The 20,612-nt window shown below is 34.1% G+C and overlaps 1 protein-coding gene across 4 annotated transcripts in view; it reads left to right on the forward strand.

The window, feature by feature from the left end:
• Nucleotides 1-19,327, forward strand: part of VAV3 (vav guanine nucleotide exchange factor 3) — a 155,161-nt gene extending 135,834 nt beyond the window's left edge. For 3 of the 4 annotated variants that reach the window (XM_085231226.1, XM_085231227.1, XM_085231228.1), the window contains 6 exons: nt 901-935; nt 2,536-2,652; nt 3,260-3,347; nt 4,980-5,109; nt 15,140-15,291; nt 17,044-19,327. In XM_085231226.1, the coding sequence (XP_085087352.1) occupies nt 901-935; nt 2,536-2,652; nt 3,260-3,347; nt 4,980-5,109; nt 15,140-15,291; nt 17,044-17,085 (564 nt within the window). In that variant the 3' untranslated portion in view covers nt 17,086-19,327. Of the gene's footprint in view, nt 1-900; nt 936-2,535; nt 2,653-3,259; nt 3,348-4,979; nt 5,110-9,913; nt 9,998-15,139; nt 15,292-17,043 lie in introns of all 4 variants that reach the window. The other variant, XM_085231229.1, reaches the window with a different exon arrangement.
• The last annotated feature ends 1,285 nt before the right edge of the window (nt 19,328-20,612 follow it).

The following is a 20,612-nucleotide window of genomic DNA, read 5'->3' on the forward strand; positions in this document are numbered from 1 at the left end:
ATGAAAAAATCATTTGCTGATCTAAGAATGTTTGACATCAGGTTATAAATCTGCAAAGTGTATGCTAAGCTTCTTCTAAATGAGTTTTTCAGCACCTTGCAAGTTATTTTAAAAGAGTAGTGAAATACTGATGTATCAGACAACAGTGAGAGGTGGTCAAGAAGGAATGCTGATTATCACGGATGTTTCTATACTGTGCTTATTTTTTGCATATATTAACATTATCTATGCGTATGCTTATGTAAACATATAACAGTTATTTTGCAAACTGGTGGTAGTTTGCTTGATTTTTAACATTTAATTCCATACTTATTAAAATCCACTGCAGGAGTAAAACAAAGTGCAAAGATATGAATGAAACTATGCAATAAATAATCCGTGGATTAATTTTATCTCTCTCTGGAGATTATGTACTACATTCTGTGTAGACAGTTTTTCGAAGGCCACGTAATCCTGGAAACACAGAATTTTGTATGTGTTAATATACATTTGCACATTTTAAAGATACTTTTCAACAGTAAGTAAGTTCCATGAGATTATTTTGTGTATGAAACTTAATGTAGGCGCTAACAAAATAAAAGTGACGATTCTGATTTTAAAAAAAGTGTGCATACGCATGTGCACATATTTATACAGATGAATGTATGCATGTATATGTATGAGCAGTAAAAATATCTGTCACAGCAGCATTTAAGTTAAAATATTATGTTACTTTCAGAATAGCATATAATATTTGCTTTTTATTTTAAGTTTCTTCAAATGAAAACAGTCTTTCAGACTAGATCTATTTCTTTTTCCTTGTTTCTTGTGGATGTTGGATACTAGTACAATACTGTCTAATTTGTGTGTTGGAAAAAAAAAAATCCTGATCTGCATTCTCTTACATTTCCTTTGTCGTAGGTTCCTAAGCCAGTTGACTACTCATCGCAACTGTGGTGAGTCCCTCTTTAGTCTTACAAGAGTCTCTTTCTAAGAAGTAGCCATAAAAAGATAACTGCTTACTGCTTATTACAATTTAATTTGTGTTGGTTTAACTTTTCTAGGCTTCTTAAGAAGGCATTGTGCAATGGTTTGGGCAAACGCCATAGATGGTCTAAAAGCATTTATGATGTAACAATTTGCTCAATGGTTTAGACATTCTGTTTGCAAGTCTGTAGCTGCACAGCCTTAGTCCCAGGGGTCTGAAGTGGAACAGTAGGAGATAAGTGTAATACGAAGCATGCAAGTAGATTTTATGTGTTAAGTGACTAGAGAGAAGGATTAATTTTAAATACATTTTGTCTCATGAATAAATCTGCTTTTCCTTTAATTAAAAAACAAAGAAAATCCTAAAAAAAAAAAAAAAAAAAAAAAACAAAGCAAAAAAAACATTATATAACACATACACATAACATAACACATGTCCCTATAAAAGGACAGTGTATCAAAACTACACCTTGTGCTAGTCTGGAGCATGTGGAGTGTACTGAGTGACCTCTTTTTACTAGAATTCACCAGACCCTGGAAAACATGTGCTAATTCTGAAAGAGCAGATTAATCATCACGTGCTTTCAATAGTTTTATACTTTGTCATTTACAGATGAGTTCTGATTTTCTCCAGCTTGTGTGAAATGAAATTGGAACAAAACAAACATGGATTTCTCAAAACAATCTAAATAGAATGTTTAATACTATAAATTGGTATTTTTACTGCAATTCTAACATTTGCTGTATTTATAATTGTATTTAGAGAAAATGCATCACTGGGATAAGTCTTTAGTCTCTAAGGTTTTGAGATACTGAAAAATGACTTCAGGCTGAAACTTGCTGTAAAGTCTTGTACTCTGTGATACATTTCAAACACCTTTTCTAATACATAGTGATGCATTTTGTGAAGCAATGGTCTTTCATGTTGACTAAATTTTGACTGATATCTAAAATGGTAAAATAAGCACTTTCTAACTGTAAGCTAGGTTACTTTCCACCTCCTCAGTTCTGTTTCTGGTTTTGTACATAAATATTTGCAGACAGCCTCTCATGAAGTCCCATTCAGAGCAGGAGCACAAATCTGCTCATGCAAACAGACAACAGTACCAGTGACTTATTTATTTTAGCTTTCAATTCTCAGCAGTAGAACTTTCAAATTTGAACATATTAGGCTGAGTATTTTTTTTTTTTTTGTGTATGTGTATAAGTTTGGTCTACCCATTTTTTAGCTATAAGAGGTTATCAGTAATTATGAAACTAAATAATTTTTCTGAAACCTTGTAGAGGTCGTCTTTGACCTAGTGTTACTAGCATTTGTCTCTGAAGTATTCAAGGTAGTAGTCATTCAGCTAATGCTAAGGCTCAGTTACTTTCTTCAACAGATATTGTATTTGACAATTTCTAATTAAAAACTTCCCTAACTTGATTGCAGAATTTCTTCACGCTTTATTGAAAGATTTGGAAGTAGTATTCAATTCTAATTTATGTATTTTTAGATTATTGTCTCAGGAAGAGTATTGAGATACCTTTGGAGAGCTCATAGGCAATTTTTTGTTCTCTGTGTTACAGGTTTGCAGGAGCAATGGAAAGATTGCAAGCAGAGAGTGAACTTATTAACAGAATAAATAGCACTTATCTGGTGCGACACAGGACTAAAGAGTCAGGAGAATATGCAATTAGCATTAAGTAAGTGGGATAAGTTGTTTTGCTTTAACTTACAACTTGATATCTCAATATATGAGACCAATAAGGGGAAAAAAAAAATCAATTTATGTAATCACACACAGTACGTGGGATTTATAGGAGGAAGTAGCAGTAGTTTTTTGATGCTGATGTAAACAAGTCTAAAAAAAAGAAAAAGGCATTCTAATGTATTGGGTAAGACTAAGCAGATGTTTAAAATATAATGTAATCTTTTTAAGTGAGTAAGATTGTTTCCTTGACTTTAGTGGAAATTTGTTGAAAGTCTTAGCATCTCAGACATTTCAGTAGAATGTGTTCGCAAATTTCATCATTTTGAGGGATTATCAAAATGAATAGAGAAGCAAACAATATGTGGGAATTCCTGGTTAGAGTAGTTAGTTACAACTTCTTTTCAGAACACAGATTACCTCTTCAGCTGTAGTTGAATAAATATATATTTTTTAATTAGATGTCAACTTTGTGTTGACATAGATGAGCATTTTCTCTTAAGAATTTATTTGGATAATGTTATTGGGGCATGCCTTCAGGTAACTATTGATTGCCCCTGATTAAAACACATTTATATTCATAAGTTATTCATTGCCCACAGGTACAATAACGAAGTGAAACACATCAAGATTTTAACAAGAGATGGCTACTTCCACATTGCAGAAAATAGAAAATTTAAAAATTTAATGGTAAATATTGATTAGGTTTTTAACAATGTGTGATTTCTGTGTAACTGTTGCTGTTCAAGTGTGTGCTACTTTGGTATGTGGAAATGCAGAAGGATGAGAGATTTGAATTATGTCTATATCTGCAAATAAGGTATTTCTTGATTCTTAAGGTTTATGCTTTAAGTCATGGCGACGTGCTTAAAATTACATATTTATATTTAGGTATGGAATGTATCCCTTACAGTGGTGTAGAAGAGAGGAGAAATTTGAGTCCCACTTTGAATGCTGCTTGCTTACAAATGGCTGTTTCTGTTGCCTTGGTAATTTGAATGATACGTGAAAGAAAATTTGTTTGCAGACAGTGTAGCTTGCCTGCTGTGTTAATGTCAGATAACAAAGCCCAAATAGTTCTTATTCTTCTGACCTTCCTGCTTGCTTTTAGTGTCTGGCAGTCTGTGACAATGAACTGTTAAAAGTAGGTGTAGATATTTCTTAGCTTTAGATTCTACCTTACAAACAGTCTACAAAAGCTTACAGCATTGGGAAGTGAAGTGCTCCAGAGGTTGCCTCAGAAGATAAGCCTTGGACAGTTATCAGAAATGTGATGCGTGCATTAGATCTTGGGAGTCATTTTGTTGGCTGAAGTTAATAATGATCACGGAAGGTTTTATTTTCTTATTTTAATTTTTATTTATTTATTTATTTTTAATTGAAGGAAATAAGTGAACATGGTTCTTTTTCCTTATTTTAACCTATGCTTGGCTTGGTCAACTCTTCATTTTGGGAATCAGGATGTAACTATGTAGAATGGAATGACTGAATAGGTACTGGAAAGAGGGAAGGATTTACAGTAACTGCATTACTTTTTGATTGCATTTCTGAAGAGTGAAATCCCACAGTTGAAGTATCATGAATCAAATGAAATATGTTTGCTTATAATTGTCTAGTCACTTTTAATCTTACTCCAGCTTCTGTGTATGAACTGTTTGATATCGTCACTATTAGAGATGATTCAAAGCTAAGAGACAGTGACAGGTTGAAGAACCCTTTCCTCTGAGGAGGAAAAACCAACAGATTTTCATAGAAATGCCTTGAAATTTTTTACATGGTCCATTTATCTACTCATTCACATTTCCATTATTTTATATGCAATGCTTATATGTTTTGTTGAGATCTGTACGCTTATCATAAATTCATTACTCGATGAACATCACTTATCACTGTAGAAGAAATTTGAGAAAACAAAGGCAATTACAGTTACGTGCTTAATGAACAACTAACCTTGCTTTCTGCCTGACTTCAGAAAAGCAAATACATGCTCAGCTTTGTTCAACAAAGCAATATGTTGACTCTGACTATAAAGGTGTGTTTAAAAAAAAAAAAAAAAAAAAAAAAAAGACGTGTATGATTGTTATGAAAAAGTAGGTTTCACTTTATAAATGTGTTCTGTACTTCAGGGTAAGGGTTAAATTATGCAGTTAAGTTGCAATATAAAAGCAATCAATATTTATTAGGCTATTTGATTTCTTAATGTATGTGCTCTGTGAGATCATAGCAGTGACTTTATTTTATGAAACTGTCTTGGACTGTACACCAGAATCATGAAAAGGGTATGATTTCAATTTCCGATGACAGTGTTTTCCTTTCTGCAAGGAACTTGTAGATTACTATAAGCACCACTCTCTCAAAGAAGGCTTTCGAAGTCTGGATACTACACTTCAATTTCCATACAAAGAATCTGAAAACTCAGTGGGACAGAGGGGTAACAGAGCGGGTGGCAACTGTGAGTATTACAAATTTATGTACTATTTTCTGTCAAGTATTTAAAAAGGGCTTTACCTAGGATTTTTTTTTTTTTTTTTTTTTTTTTTTAAGCTAAGCAGATTCGGATCTGTCAGGCGGTTTATAAACATGTCTAGCAAATTTGTCTTTCTGCCAAACTTTAAAATCTCCTTATTATTCAGTATTCTATTAGGAATGCTGATGAGAAGTTGAGCTGCATCCTGCTTAATTTTTTGGATATTTGCATGCATTTAGCTTAAGTGCTAATAAGCATCTGTGACAATTTCTAATCCTTGCAAAGGGATTTAAGTAAATCAGTCTTATAATGTAGCTGTGTGAACTAGGATCTCACCCATACCACATGAATTTCTCAGATAAACCTAATGCATTGCATTTTCTGTATCATAACTGTTTTTATGTTTTGCTTTTAACCTTAGGTGTTTATTCAATGCCCGTCTGTGTCTAAAATGATTTACTGTACAACGCAGATTAAAAGTTTTGAAGTTTAAAATTAGTCTGCAGATATTTAAAATTAAGATAGTATCTTTCCTTCTTTCCTTCTTTCCTTCTTTCCTTCTTTCCTTCTTTCCTTCTTTCCTTCTTTCCTTCTTTCCTTCTTTCCTTCTTTCCTTCTTTCCTTCTTTCCTTCTTTCCTTCTTTCCTTCTTTCCTTCTTTCCTTCTTTCCTTCTTTCCTTCTTTCCTTCTTTCCTTCTTTCTTTTTTTTTATCCTATTGCAACATAAGTGGAAACCAGCATGATTTCTAAAATTCTAATGATAAAAATTACCACATGGCCCATCTCTGGAAAATATATAACATTCCTGTCAAAGAGCAAATCTTAGATTTGCAGTTCTGCAAACAATGGCTGATAATAACAGCAAAATAAAAATTAATGGATTTTAACAGTATGAAGACTCCCATGAAGGACCATAGAGTCCAATCTAGTCTTGGCGATGATGAATCTGGTGGACCTTTTTCCATCTGCTGTGTCTGTGAGCTTCTGTTTCTTTGCATGTCTCTCTCTGTTCCATAATATTTCAATAACTTCAGAGACTTGCTTCCTCTCCTAATTAGAATGAGGATAATAGAGAATAAATTATTGTAAGAAAGTAGTGTATCTCTGTGCATTTCATTTACTCTTTGTCTGATTTTCTCTTTATTCCTTTTGTTTCTGTTTTCTTTCACTGTGCCTCAGGAGTTCTGTCTGTTATGCTGTGTCTTAATGCATATCTGTTCTGGGTGAATTTGTTCCATTTTTTTCTTCTTCTTTAAGCTTATGATCTCCCTTTGTTTTTCTATTGTCATATCTTGTGCTTTTATTCATCCTTTGCCTCTTCATAGCACTGAGGCTTTAATTGTTTAGATAGCATGCCTTGCTTAGTTTTCTTTGCTTTTGTTTTGGTTATTATTGGTTGTAAGCAGAAACACGTTCTTCTCTTCCCTTAGATCAGTTGAGATACAGCTGTACTGTCCACCAACTTACTACTCTGCAACAGCATTAGTTCAATCACTTCATGCTTCACAGGATGCAAGAAACATAAATGGGGGATACTCTCATTTTAGTCGAAGGGATGAGAAAGTGCATCTGATGTTGGATACTGGTTGGATACATAGGATACTTGTGGGATCTAACAGGTTTTCTTTTAAGCCAAACTGATCAAAAAAGTCTCAATTCTCAGACTTGTGTGAAACCTAATAGATATCCACAATTCTGCTCCTACCTAGGTTGACTCTGGTTGACACTTTAATTAATATATGTGACAGTTTTCGTTTAAAGTGTCAGCATACTCCTCTGAGAGTTTTCTTTTTTTTTTCTTTTTTTTAAAGCAAAATTTCCTTAAATAGCAGCCTGTCTGTGAGTCATACTGCCCAGTTTTACATCTGTCCTGTTAATTTTTGCCAAGTTGATATTAGAGTAACCATATTGCTAGGATGAGAGAACATTGTGGCTCTTCAATTGAGGTTTATACATTTTGGGCTGAACTTCCGTTTAAAGAAGGAAACAAGTAAGTGAAGGGGCAGCAGTTGCACTTTTGGTTTTAGTTCATTTCAGCCCTCAATGTGAGCTTCCATGTAAATGGTTTCTTTGACCTCCTATGTAATCTGAATGCAAAAAACCTCACCATAGTTTGTTGAAAGGGAGCCAACCAAGTCTGCTGCATTGAAGAAGGGCATTTGACCATTTTTTCAGCTCTGTGATTTTTTTAATGAGGATATCTTTTGAAAAGGCATCAACTTATTATTTGTTCAAAGCAGTTGGTTTTTAGGAGAATAAGAGGGAATGTGTTTCTGAAAAACATCCAGTAAAATACTGAAGACTTGGAGAAGGTTGTCATTTCTTGCTAATAGTCTTTGAGCCATTTTGAAGTTGAATTGCAATACCAAATTAATGTTGCTTCACAGAAAAATGCAAGAAGGATTGTATTATTTTTTTTGGTAATAGTCATGTTTTCATTTACCTATTGAAGGAAAGAAAATCATGTGGCATTTCAGTTGATTTTTAATTTTTGATACGAATTCTAACAAATCACTTTGTAATATCTTATATTGTCAAGGAATGCACTTTTCCTTTCAGTACCTACTATTTTGTTTAGAACATGATCTTCGTTTTATGAAGACAGTTAATTTTTCTTCCCACTTTAATTAGGACTTCTTATGGTCTTAAATAAGTCACCCACTCTTTTTTGAGACTTAACACACACTTTTAATATGATTGGATTAACTGTTAGATGTTTACTTCTTCCAGTGTAGTAGTTAAATGAGATGACTTTTGGAGAAATGGTACATTCGTTTTTAATTTTTCAGCTCCAGGGTTTTCTGAATGTACGATGATCAAATTGTGTTTTGTTCACAGAAAAATATTAACTCTTATACTAGATTTGAGGACTGATTTTATCATTTACTGAATTAAAAGTAAAAATTAAAGATTAGTTCACATTCTTCTGCAAAATAGTTCTTGGCATTTTATTCCAAATCGCGAGGCCAAACATTATCTGACTTTTTTCACTTTTTGATTAGGAGTAGATACATTATCAGGTCACGCTACTGTTGATAAAGTAAAATAAAGCAAATGTCATCTTGGATGTTCATGAACAAAAGAATCTAGCTTTTCTTTTAATGGACTACACCAAAGGCTATCTGTAGAAATCTGGTAGGATTCCCTTGCCATGCTGGTTTATCACAAAATCAAACCTCCAGTTAAATCAGATAAAGAATTCTCATGGTATTCAGATATATGAACAGGACCAAGTACTCCTTTTGTAGCGCCTGAAGTATATTTATTCCCTCATGCTACTCTTGCTCATTTGTTAGCTGTAAAGACAGTTAATTATGCCTGAGAATGGTGACACTAATTCATTAAAGTTGCCTTTTTTGTTTGGGTGACATTTGCGCACAGAACTATCACCTGGGGTTGCTGGCTTCTGTACTCAGGTAAATTCACGCATGCTCAGATAACCCATTCAGTTTTAGAAGCAGGAAGGGATCATCAATGTGAAGGAACAGAGGGCAGTTTTTAGTGTGCAAGAGTCTGTTACTTTTGTATTACTGTTGTACTGACTCGTAGATTATAGATGTGAGAAGACTGTATCACCTGTGTTAATTTTATTTATGCTGGCTGTTTCGCTGTCATAAATGCATTTCTTCTCATCCAGGTAAAATGCACAAAACCATATCATTTCCTTTACTATGGATTCTGTTTATTCCTTGCATAAAATAATTCTTGTCTTCATGGATGGAAATATACAATTGTCTGGCTTCAAAATGGTTTTCTTCTGTAGTCACAAGAATAAATTCAGAGAAACAGCTTAATGTGATGAGTAGAAGCCTGCTACATTTTTAAGGAACTGTGTTGTTTAATAATGATAGGTATTATTGGGTATTATTTAAAGGTTAGAATATTATTTATCTAAATGAAAATGGACTTCAGCTTTCTATGTGCATAGTAGGGAGCAATTGTCTCAACTTAATTAGTTTTTGTATGTTATGTAAAGATGAAAATGTATTCATTAATTCTTCCAAAGAGTGACAAAATGTGAGAATGTGACAACAAAATGTAATCCCACTTAAAGCCATTTTAGTGCATTTTGTCTAATTCTGCATTTAAAAATGTGGTGACAAATTACCCTAAGTTAGTTGGCAGTAGAGCAAATGCACTGCAAGTCCTTTACCTGAGTTAAAGGAATTCCATGTTACAGGGATTAGGATGATGTGCAGGTTCTGCCTGTTTGAAATTCATACTTTTTTTTTTGCTTGAGGATTTTCTCTTGAGTCAGGGAAAACCACAAAGATGCAAAGCACTGTTTGATCCTTAGACAATGTAGGGTAGCTGAGGAATTCCTACTGATGATAATGATTATCAGGGCAAAATGCATACTTTCCCCATGCATATTGTGACATTCCATTTAAACTGGTATTTAGACTGTATTCCTAATTGAGGGTGTGTGGCTGTAGTCTTCCTGAGCTGAAGAGGAATTCTTATGTTTGCATTAGTTCCTGCCTTTGTACTGTTAGTGAGGCACGCAAAATTAAGGAAAAAAAAAAACTTTGCTATATCTGAAAATATTTGCAAGAGTCTGCAGTTTTAATTTGCTTCTCTTATTCTTTGAAAAATGCAATTGTTAAAAATTAAATCATAGGTTAAGATTTTCTAGTTATTACAGTCAATTTCCTTCCAGACATCCTTAGTAGGGAACCTTAGTTTCCTTATTATCAATGAATTATATAGTTAAAAAACTATTATTTAAATCTTGTGCCAATATTTCAATGTACTTTTGCTTTTCTCTTTTTCTCTTTCTTTCTCTAAGCCCCCCCTTTGTTCTGTGGGTTTTCTTTTGTAACTCCTCCAGACTTCAGCTTTGTTCCCCCTTCCTCCAGTCCTTTCTGGTCAGGTACTGCTTTACTGCTTTTATATTCTAAATTTGTTTCTGTTTGTTTTCTGTGTGTCAAGTGAGGGAAGGGACGAATCTCGTATTTCAGTTCTTTGCTGAGTCCAAAAAAGGAGTTTCTACATGTTATTCCTGAAATGTAACAAGAATCAAACTCATAAACTTCTGAAAAAGTGGATATTTACAATAAGGGAGTTTGAATAGCTCTTACAAAGCTCATTAGTTGCACCAGATTCAGTTGGTGATCAGTTGACTATTAATGTAGCTGTGACATCTGTATATTTTAGTATCCTTGTTCAAATATACAAATTAGAATTTTCAGTGTTGGTTTGCAGATAAACAATATATTCGTCCCATCCCTGCAGCAAACTGTACTGCAGAAACGTCTTAGAATACAGTAGTAGTTTTGTACAATATGTTTTTTTTAAGTTCTGCATTAATGTGGTCTATTAATTTTACCCATTTTTTTTCCAAATGTTTTCTTTATTCTCATTTAAGCTTCTTTGGCTTTAATAAATGCAAACATTAAAAAATGAGATTGCATAAAATGCTTGTAGTAGTAGTACTGTTAGTCTCACTTAGTGCACCAGTATAATTGTGACTTGTTTTGATCTCTGAGACATAGTGTTCAAAGAAGTGAACTATACAGCTGGATAATTTGAAAGGGATTTTGTTAGTGGCCTTTGAGGAACATCAAGAAGGAGTCCTGCTAGTAACATGTTGGCTCATCTCCATGTAGTGTGAAGGAGGACTTGTAGGTTGTGGAAATCAGGACTGAGGCTGGTTCTTTCCTAGGAAAATGGACATACCTAACATGAATGAACCAAAATGTAGCTGCTTTCAGGATCTGTCTAGAAGACCTGAATAGGGGATATGTTTTAGTTTTGTCCAACAGTAGTAGTATAATTTCTTAGTGCTCTGGGATAGATTCTGAAGGTTTTCCATAGCTCCTAGAAGAGAACCCTGTAGACGGGAACTTAACAGTAGGATGGTTTTTTAGCACATTGTGCTGAGAGTGCCTCATTGTGCAGAATGATTCATAGCGTGATCTTCAATCGCGGGGTTCTTTGGTGCTCTTAAAATATTTTGGCCCTCACTGGTTAGATTTCTTCCATTCTCATCTCCTTATATATGAATTATTTGGAGGGCATATACTAACTCCTTTTCAGTAGTCACAGTACTGGCAGAGAATCTAAGCTTTAAGGCGCTATTTCAGTTAACGTTTTATTATGTGAAAGGACACATCTGTTCTGATCTAGGCTGTGCTCATGACATTCAGCTGGAATGTCTGAAGTTCCTGATTCTTATTTTAATCAGTAAAGCCAAAGACAATAAGTTTTGGTACTCTATAGTAGGAGAATACTGTCAGTATGTGAAATTTACATTTAGAGTGAGGATAAAAGATGATCCATCTTTTGTTCAGTTGCATAATGCTTACTCTTAAAGGCATTTTACTGAAACTGGTGTCTTTTTCCATGGTGTGGGGGAAGTCATGAAGTGGCCTGCTGTAACAGACTGTAGACCATCAAGAGTTGGGGTTACTCTGAGCCTGTCCCACCTTCCTTTATATTCCTACATATGCTTTCAACAAATGATAATTATAATTTTTTTTCCTATGAAAAACAGCTTTATTGGAAAATATAAGCTAAAGAAAAGGTAATAATTCAGTCTTGCGTATCACAATATGTTATATCAAGTAATTTTTTATAAAAGTATAAAACAATAAAGGAAGATGCTATGTGGTAATTCTTTAATTAAGCTTATCTACCTGTTAGAATTTCATCTCATATTGTGATAGGCTACAATAAATTGCATGTTCTTAGTGATAACGTCTTTTCAAAATACTCAGATCGCTTACATTGAATGAACAAATACTTATTTAATAATGTTTTAAAGACGGATCTTCAAAAGTAGCTTACTTCTGCTGATATATGGAAGCTGGAAAGACAAAAAAATAATTAAGCCAGCTATTGAGCACTACCAGAGGTGCTGCATATGCTTGTGTGATAGAAATCAAGTGTGGTTAAACAGTACAAGGAAATGTACATTGCTTCAAGGAGTGTGGCAACTAATGTGCAAGAGCAACCTCTAGGGGCTGTGGTGGTTGCTGGATTGCTAAGTGGCCATAACACAAGGAGGAAGAAATAACTGCTCACAGCTTTTGTGATAATACTTTGATCCTTGTGGAATTTAAGCATAGGCAGAAATGTGAGCTAGGCTAGTTTACTGTAATCCCATGGAGCCTCTTCTGTTTCCATCTCAGTTACTTCAACATTGGACCAAGATAGTGTTGAAATTCCTTTGCAGCTTGTCAATCTCATTATCAGGGAGAAATTTTTCTAATATACTCTAGTGTGAACTGAAGCTGACTACAGTTCCCTGTCTTCTCTTCCAGTTTGCAGAGGGGAAGGCTAAGTTAAGGAAAACTGTATTTTTCTCATTCACAAATGTGCTTTTAATTTGCTTAGCTCAGATTTTGGACTGTATTTCCTATTCACCCTCACAGTATACCTCCCTCTTAATATACAAGGTATTTTTTTAGTACTGCTTCCTTGATAGCTTTTTTTTTTTGCCTTTTTTTCTTTAATTTCTCATTTATGTTCTCCTGTAGGACACTTTCTTTCCATTAATCTCTGCTGCTAATTCTCTCTCCTTCGTTATTCTCCCTGTAGCCATCATTTTTCTCTGCTTCACACAACATTTTCTTCCTTTGCTCTGTACAGATGTCCTTTCCACATGCTGTCTTCCCTCAAGATTCATTTAGTTAAGAACAGCTTGGTTTTGAGACTTCAGGGCTGACAGTCTCTATACAAGTTGTTTTTGTGACTATCACCAGAAAATAGGGCTAATATTTTTTGCAAAGCTATCACCAGTTAGTTTTCGTGTATTCCTTGACTCATCTGACTTTTTTTATATTTCTCACCATCAGCATATTCTATTTGAAAGTAAAGGTGTTGAATTTGAATGTACTTTAGAATCTACTACTTTATGCCATAAGTTTTTGGTGATTTATGCTTTATGATTTTTTTTGGCTTCTATCTATGTTTCCTCACTGACTTCACAACTCAGAAAACAATTAAAAGTCCTGCTCTTTTTTCCTCAGATATGTCCTTTCTCTTTCTGCCCTAATTTTCCCTCAGTATTTTTTCCCTTATTCTTCCATATGTTCCTTGCCTTCCTAATTCTCTCCTTCCTTGTTTTCCCAAATTCGTTCATCTTTGCCTTGTATTGTCATCTTTCTTCCCTGATTGCCTCCTTTTTAGAATCTATAGTGATATCATGCTCCCGAGAATCACTCCCAGCAATGCTTCTCCACATCTGCCCATGGTATTGCTGCACATTTATAAATGGCTACTGACTCTACAATCAATAACTGCTTTCTTTTTTCTCCCTACAAAATGATTTCTGCCCATGCTGTGTTTTTTCCCTGCAAAATTGATTACTGAAATCCTGATAAGGTATAGGACACAATATTGATGTCAGAGTCTAAACAAGTAGTGACTACAGATGACTTGCTTAGAGGGGAAAAAGTAATACATGGCCTAGATTTTTACTACATATTCATATTGTAAACACAAGCAATCACTTGAGATGCTAATTCTTTTTTTATTGCATCTTGTATATTCTGATAAGCATATTCCAAATACACAGTCTGAAATGCTGGACAAAATTTTAATGATATGGTATAAAAGGAGGTGTAATCTATTCCTATATTGGTCTTCAAACATTTGTTTTTTTTTCGTGATTTCTTTCATTATAATTTAAATACAGCATTTATTATTATGGAGGGGTCAGGAAAAATCCTAAATAGAAGCAGGTATGAAAGTGTCAAGATTTTCTAGCTCGTACGCAATGTTTTGTGTTTCTGATTTAAAATAAAGGCAGTTTGCTGTGAACATTGAGTATTACTTTGTCAAAAGCATTGCAAAAACTAAAATCAAACTGGTCTTTTTGAGGTGAAAAAAGTGATTTTATTTAGTGTATGAAGTTATCTCTCGTGACTATTTGATGAATTATTTTCAGAAGGAAGCTGGCTTGTGCTCGTAAATAAATTCTACCTAAGAAGATTTACATTAGAAAACAATTACAAAAGAAAATAGCCTGTATTTAGAACAAACAAATAAATAAAACTTTGGCCAAATATTCAAACTTGAAAATGCAGGAGGAGTACATTTTTCTTCTGAACTGAAGGTCTTCATCAAGAAATGAAGCCATGTGCTATTTGTCTCACTGGAAGAGGTTTATTTCTCAAGCAAAGACGTTTAACTTTGCAGTGAAGTAAAGATTTGAGAGAGAGGAAGGTGTTTCTCAGATGAGACTTTTTCTACATTTGTTATTTTTAAAATATTCTATTACTCTTTGTGTGGCTGAAAATATCATTGCTTGACATTGGCAAAAGTCTTACATACTGATGCAGGTTACATCTTTTGAATATTAATTTCACTGAAATCCAGGAAAAAAATTAGCAGGTATTTTTTCCTTTGTTGAAAGATTTGTGGAACAGCTTTGTGAGTGATTTTACAGACTAAAGTCCTGAAAACTGTTATTACACAAGCTGGTGCTTGTGCAAATTGTTAACAAACGCTCTATACAAATTTGCTGTATAAACTTTTTTTTTTTTTTTTTTGCCCATGCTGATGTTAGCTTCTGACTTTATGTACAACCTGGGAGTTGTTTCTTGAAAGAACAGTACCTTATTCTGTTTGTTTTGCTTCATTAGAGGGGTAAACATAAATCAACTATGAACGTTAATAATTCTTTTGGAAAGAAACTAGTGACCTGTGAAATATATTGATGCATGTATCTGGCAGCAAGTTCTATTATGAAGCACATTTGAAACTACTGTATTTTTTGTATTTAGCAATTTGTGGAGTGAAGGTTAGGCTTTTTGTAGTTCATCTAATTTGATATTTTTTTCTAAAAATAAAACTACAATGGATCACATCTCTTCAACTTTTCACCACTCACCTACAATTAAATGTATTAAGTCTTATGTGCAGATGCTTTCACATTTGTGTGAAGCTGATGCCAGTGTACGTTGTCATGAAATCATCTTACATTTTACAGTAATGCTACCTGTCAGATGATTTGACAGAAATATCTGTCAATTAATAAACTCTAATATCTACTTCTATTTCATTTCAGTGCTAAGTCCAAAGGTGATAGGCATTGCCATTGCAAGGTATGACTTCTGTGCAAGAGACATGAGAGAGCTATCCTTATTGAAAGGCGATGTTGTAAAAATTTATACGAAAATGAGTGCAAATGGCTGGTGGAGAGGTGAAGTAAACGGAAGGGTATGTTTTTTTTCTTTCTCTCACTTTGAATGACATTTTGAAAAGCAAAAACAAAAACCAGCAACAATAGGGAAAAAAAAAAAGAAGAAAACAAATTTTCCTACATCATATTTAAGTTCACAAGATGCAACATGTTTTCAGAACTCTTTCTGGATAGGTTTTCTCAGCAATTAATTTTTTATTTTATTTATTTATTTTTTAACATGGCCTGCTAGGCTGCATGCTTAGGCAAGATTATATGGGTGGAAAATAACCAGGATTAATAGTAGAGTTGTAGTTGAACTTCCTTGAACTGTGTTGCATGGATTTGGGGGTGAGATCAGAACCTCTTGATCTGGTTGAATTCCTAGTGCTGGAAATCTGGTTTGCAGATCAGCACAGAATGATTTCCACCTCTCTGCCGGAGTACAATACTGTGCAGTGAGCCCTGTTTTTGTTAGGAGACTTATGCTTTTGATCTCTAAAAAAATCTGGTTGAGATTAAGTGCGATGTGCATTTATTCTACTTCATCATTTAGTGATGATTTTTACAAAAGCACTCCATGCTGTACTCTGTGACTTGGATAGCTTTGAATTCATGGAAATATTAGATCTGAGCTATAAAGGCTATACTGTTTCAATCTTGTTGTATGACTCCTTGATGCAGGTTAGTTTGGAATACTTTTTGCTTCTGTTTCCATGTTTTAAGGGCTGAGAAGCAAGGTCAAAGAGGGCCTTTTTTTCTCTCCTGTTTTATGAGTGATTTGGAGAAAAGTGACTTGAGTGGAAACTGGAAATGGAAGTTGGAAGTCTGCTTGAAGTAGATGAGGGAGGATATATCCAGATTTAATGCCTTATCCATTTTAGAGAACTTTTTATGGCAGAAAAGAAGAAATACGGAGTGAGAAGAAATAGTGATCATCATGTCCTTTACATGTTGAAGAAAATTTAACATCTCATTCCAGTGTAGCTACACACTTCCTGAAGAACCCCTCTTAAAACTAGCATTCTTCCTGGTAGTTTTCACTGCCTGGAATTGAGATCATAAGATCACTACTGTTTATGCAATCACTTCCTCCAGTCATGTTTAAGGTTTGATTTTGAGCTCTTTCATTAATGTTAAATTGACTTAAATTGACTGAGGTACAAATGAAAAACTAAATGATAAGACAGTAATAAATGACTTTGCTTCCCTATATGTCTAAGACAGTTGTTATTTGACACATAATTAATTTCAGAATGTAGATATTAGTATAAGTTATGAAGTATTAAGCGCTGGTCTCTGACTTCTGGTTCTGTCTCATTTAAAAGTCCTCTTGTCAGAAATGAGATTTAACTGCAATGGAATCAGTCACTTTTAACTTTGAAAGAGGATTCTCTGGACATGGCTGAAGCTTGTGAAATATTTAACTGCCCATTCAAAAGACAGCAGCATCTTGTAGTAAAAACTACTAAAAATAAACCTGACTTCTGCTGCAACCTTTTTTTTTTTTTTTTTCTAAATGCATAGACCTCCAATTTAGGTAAAAGTTCCTTTTTATTTTTCTAATTTTTATTTAAAGATTGTGAGTCTCTAAATCATTGTATCTGTAAGTTACTCTATTTATTTGCTATTTTTATAAAAAAGAAAGTTACTACCTTAACCAGGGCAGGTCAGACTAGTTTATTTGTAGTAGTATTCTTAGTTACTAAAGAGAGGCTCATCTTTGTTTTTACCTGGTTTGGCCTTTTAAAAAATGTATTATTTTGTTCTGTTTTCTTTTTCATTTTCAGGTGGGCTGGTTTCCTTCTACTTACGTTGAAGAAGATGAATGAATTAAAAATTTTTCTCTGCTGACCAGCAATTTCAGGGATTGTAGAATTTAATAACTTCAAGCATTAATGGTCTTGTTAAGTACTTAGGCAGCAGCATTTTGTCTGTCTGAACCTTCCAGTCTTATTGTTGGGATTTATAAAGAACTTTGTGTGAACAGATTATTACCTTGCCCAGAGCTGTGCAAGAAACAACCTGCCACTTTGCTGTCACTGGGGATCAGTACAAAGTCCGGTGCTCACCTTCCCAGAAGATTTCAGGAAAACAAATTCCTTTATTCTCTTTTTCTGTTTTTCACCCTGTACTACACCATGAATTGTAGGAATGGCTGAATTTTTAATAAGTCTGTTTTCTTCTAGCTAACATCTGTGATGATATGAGGAGATGAAGGCTTATTGTTCCTTATCACTGTATGCAGAAAACATAGTTCAGTCATTCAGGTGGGCATGAAGTGTAGTCAGTAGATTTTTCAAAATATCAAACTGTCTTACTTATCACCTTGTAAACAGTTGTACACTAAAAAAAATCATTCTGAAGTAAATATGAATTTTGTGAACGGGAATAGCATATATGCATGTATAATTAGTTAACTGAATTCTTAAAGGTTTTGCCTAAATCTAATAATTTGTTTAAAGAAGTCATTTCTAAAAAGTTATCGCTTGAAAAATCATCTGTAAAGTGGAATTCTGGGTTTGTTCTTTGTCTTCTCAGCTTTGTTAATTTAGTAGCTGATAATTTAAGTGAAACTTAGGGGTAATTATGGCAAGAGTCATTTTAAAATTGTAAGAATTAGCATTAAATATTGTAATTCTATTGTGTAGCAGGATATACTGATGCAGGATGATTTCATTTCATGAGAACAAAATTGTATATCTTAATCTCTTGGATGATTCATATGAACTTTTTGATGCTTCCAACTGTAAACTGTTTTTCCTGGTTAGACAGGAGCTTCTATTCCTACTAAAGTCACCTTTTGTGCTCTTAGAAGTTAATGCAGAAGGAACTTGCAGAGTTCAGCATGCCTGTTCCCCTCTTGTTTCCTGTGATTTTACTGGCAGGGCAGTGAGTGATCTTGTTGCAGTGTTATGAATATCCTTAAGTAACAGTGGAAACCAGATTAGTTAGCTTGAAAGATCAGTCCTCAAAGTGGCATCTGCCCCTTGGGTGAGGCATTTTTTTTAAGGTATTTATGGAGTGTCAGAAGTGCTTTAAGTTAAAAGAAATGTGGGTGATGCCTTCAGATTTACTGTTTGTAATATTTAGATAATTTCTAACTCATCTTGAAAACTTTAGAGAAAGTAAACCTCCTTCTTTTCTTCTTCCTGGCCTCCTGGCCATTGTGAAGAACCAAGCACAGCATAGAAGATCACAGTAATCCCCCTCCTCTCTGCAGCCATCATATCCATCTGTTACACCTAGCACATGCTGTTATGTGACTAGTTAAAAGTGAGGATCACCTAATTAGAAATCCTCCACTTGTTAGGTTCAGTTTTGCAGATGAAACTCTGCTGATGCTCTTAACTTTCCAAGGATTTACCTCAAAATTATGTAAACTGTGATTATATTAAGTACATTGCTTGATGGAACAATTCAGAGTGTTTGTAAATATGTACATTATGCATAAAACATTTTGTAAATGACCTGTACAGCAGTGTAGACTGAGATATACTGTGTTTGATCATGTCTTGTCATGTAGTTTTTTTGTCAGTTGTGAGTCTGAACCTATGTTCCCTATGTAGACAAAGTTCATGCACAGTTTTGCCCTCTCAAGGGCTAGATAAATGGGCTATGGACCTGTGAAGTGTTTAGTGCTTTGCTGTCATACAGTTCTGAGAAGAAGTTTAATTCAGTGAGTTGAGGAATGCATCAGTCATTCTGGACAGCTTGGATTTAGAATCATTTTGAGTACTCCCGCCATCCTAAAATTGCTGTAAAGCCTTTACGTGACTTCTGAATCCAGTAATCAGCCTTTGAGAAGAACGAAAGCCATAGATAAACTTACTTTTGTGGCATAAATCTACGTGTGATTGTCTATGTTTAATGCCCTGTATTAATTGAGTTAATGCTGCATCTTAAACTATATTTTCAGTACCAAAGACTTCTAGATATTCTGGAGTATTTCTTTCATGTACTTCTTTTGCTTGTATGGAGATTTTGTTGTCATGCAATGCTGGTGTTACCATACTTTAATTTGTAACAGTTTGTAAATATGTTAAGTATAATAAACTGGTCAATTTGTTTTTTTGAATATGTGTCAAAATACGTAGCTGACTAGTATGACATTTGCGTTCCTTTTGCCTCACAGTTTTCTTATTGTGAGCAGAAATTGATAATGTTGTTTTGGTTTCCCAGATCTGTATAATCTTTGTTTAGCTGTGGGACTAAATGGGTTGTTATTAGTTTCTTTTCATAGCTGGAATAATTTGTCTACTGCCACATGAAGACAAGTGATGTGTTTTGTTTGTGTTTAACTATAGGGAACATTGTGGAATCAGTCATCTGCTATTGATTTTTATCTATTAAAGCTGATAACTTGTAGCATTTAACTGAAAAAAAAAAAACTGAAATGGGTTTATGAAGTTTCCTTTTCTGTATCATGCTTCTTAGGAATGTCCTTCCTCTTACTCCTTTTTTTTTCTTTTCTTCTGCATTTGTCATATATGGATTAATGTACAAATTCCGGTTGAATTGAGCTCTAATCTTGAAAGTAGTCTTTGTTTACTTTCATGGGCTACTTGAAAGTTTTTTAACGGTGTAACCCATCCGTACGTTATTTACAATATAAAAAAATTATAGTGCTTATGGAAGTATTTCTGGATAGGTGAATTAATTCAGCAGGGTCAGTGATGATACAATTCCAATGTTGCTTCATCGTGCTACTTCCATTTTTCAGTAGCAAGTCTTTTCTTATGGAACTACCTTTCTAACAGATAATTATTGAACTGAATGAGGCATTTACACGTCTCTACAGATGTAAGGCATAATTTTCCTGTCAGCCATGAACATGCCACATAACTGAGCCACACCTAATGAAAGATGCAAAAATGTTTCTCATTTAAATTCTCTTGTTAACAGTATTGCACTCAGTCACAGATCTTCTCCTTCCCCTTTTATGTGAGAAGAAGGATGCATTCTCTGATGGATGAGAACTGTAATTAGGGCACAAGAACCGCTTATGACTGGGTACTGGTTGAATTTTTCAGTTGTGAGGCTTGGAAAATCACTTGAAAATCTCAATTTGGAAAAAAAAAAAAAGAACAACAAAAAAACAGTGGAAATTATGTCAACCCGAATATATTTCTCCTCTGCCTCACAGGCTAACCCTAGATGCTCTCTGAAAGAGAAGATAATGTCAATTCTAACAGTTTTAGTAGCTCATAGAATTAAGAGAGAGGTGCTGTCTTGAAAAAATAAATAAAGAGGTTTGTTCTGTTGACTTCAGTGTTCAGTGCAAAAACATTTGTTCCTAATTCACAATGAGTATTTTGAACTGTTTTGGAAAAGAAGTTGCAAATACAGTATAGTTTAT

The sequence above is a fragment of the Meleagris gallopavo genome, chromosome 10 (assembly GCF_905368555.1).
Source record: "Meleagris gallopavo chromosome 10, MGAL_WU_HG_1.1, whole genome shotgun sequence".
Lineage (NCBI taxonomy): Eukaryota > Metazoa > Chordata > Aves > Galliformes > Phasianidae > Meleagris > Meleagris gallopavo.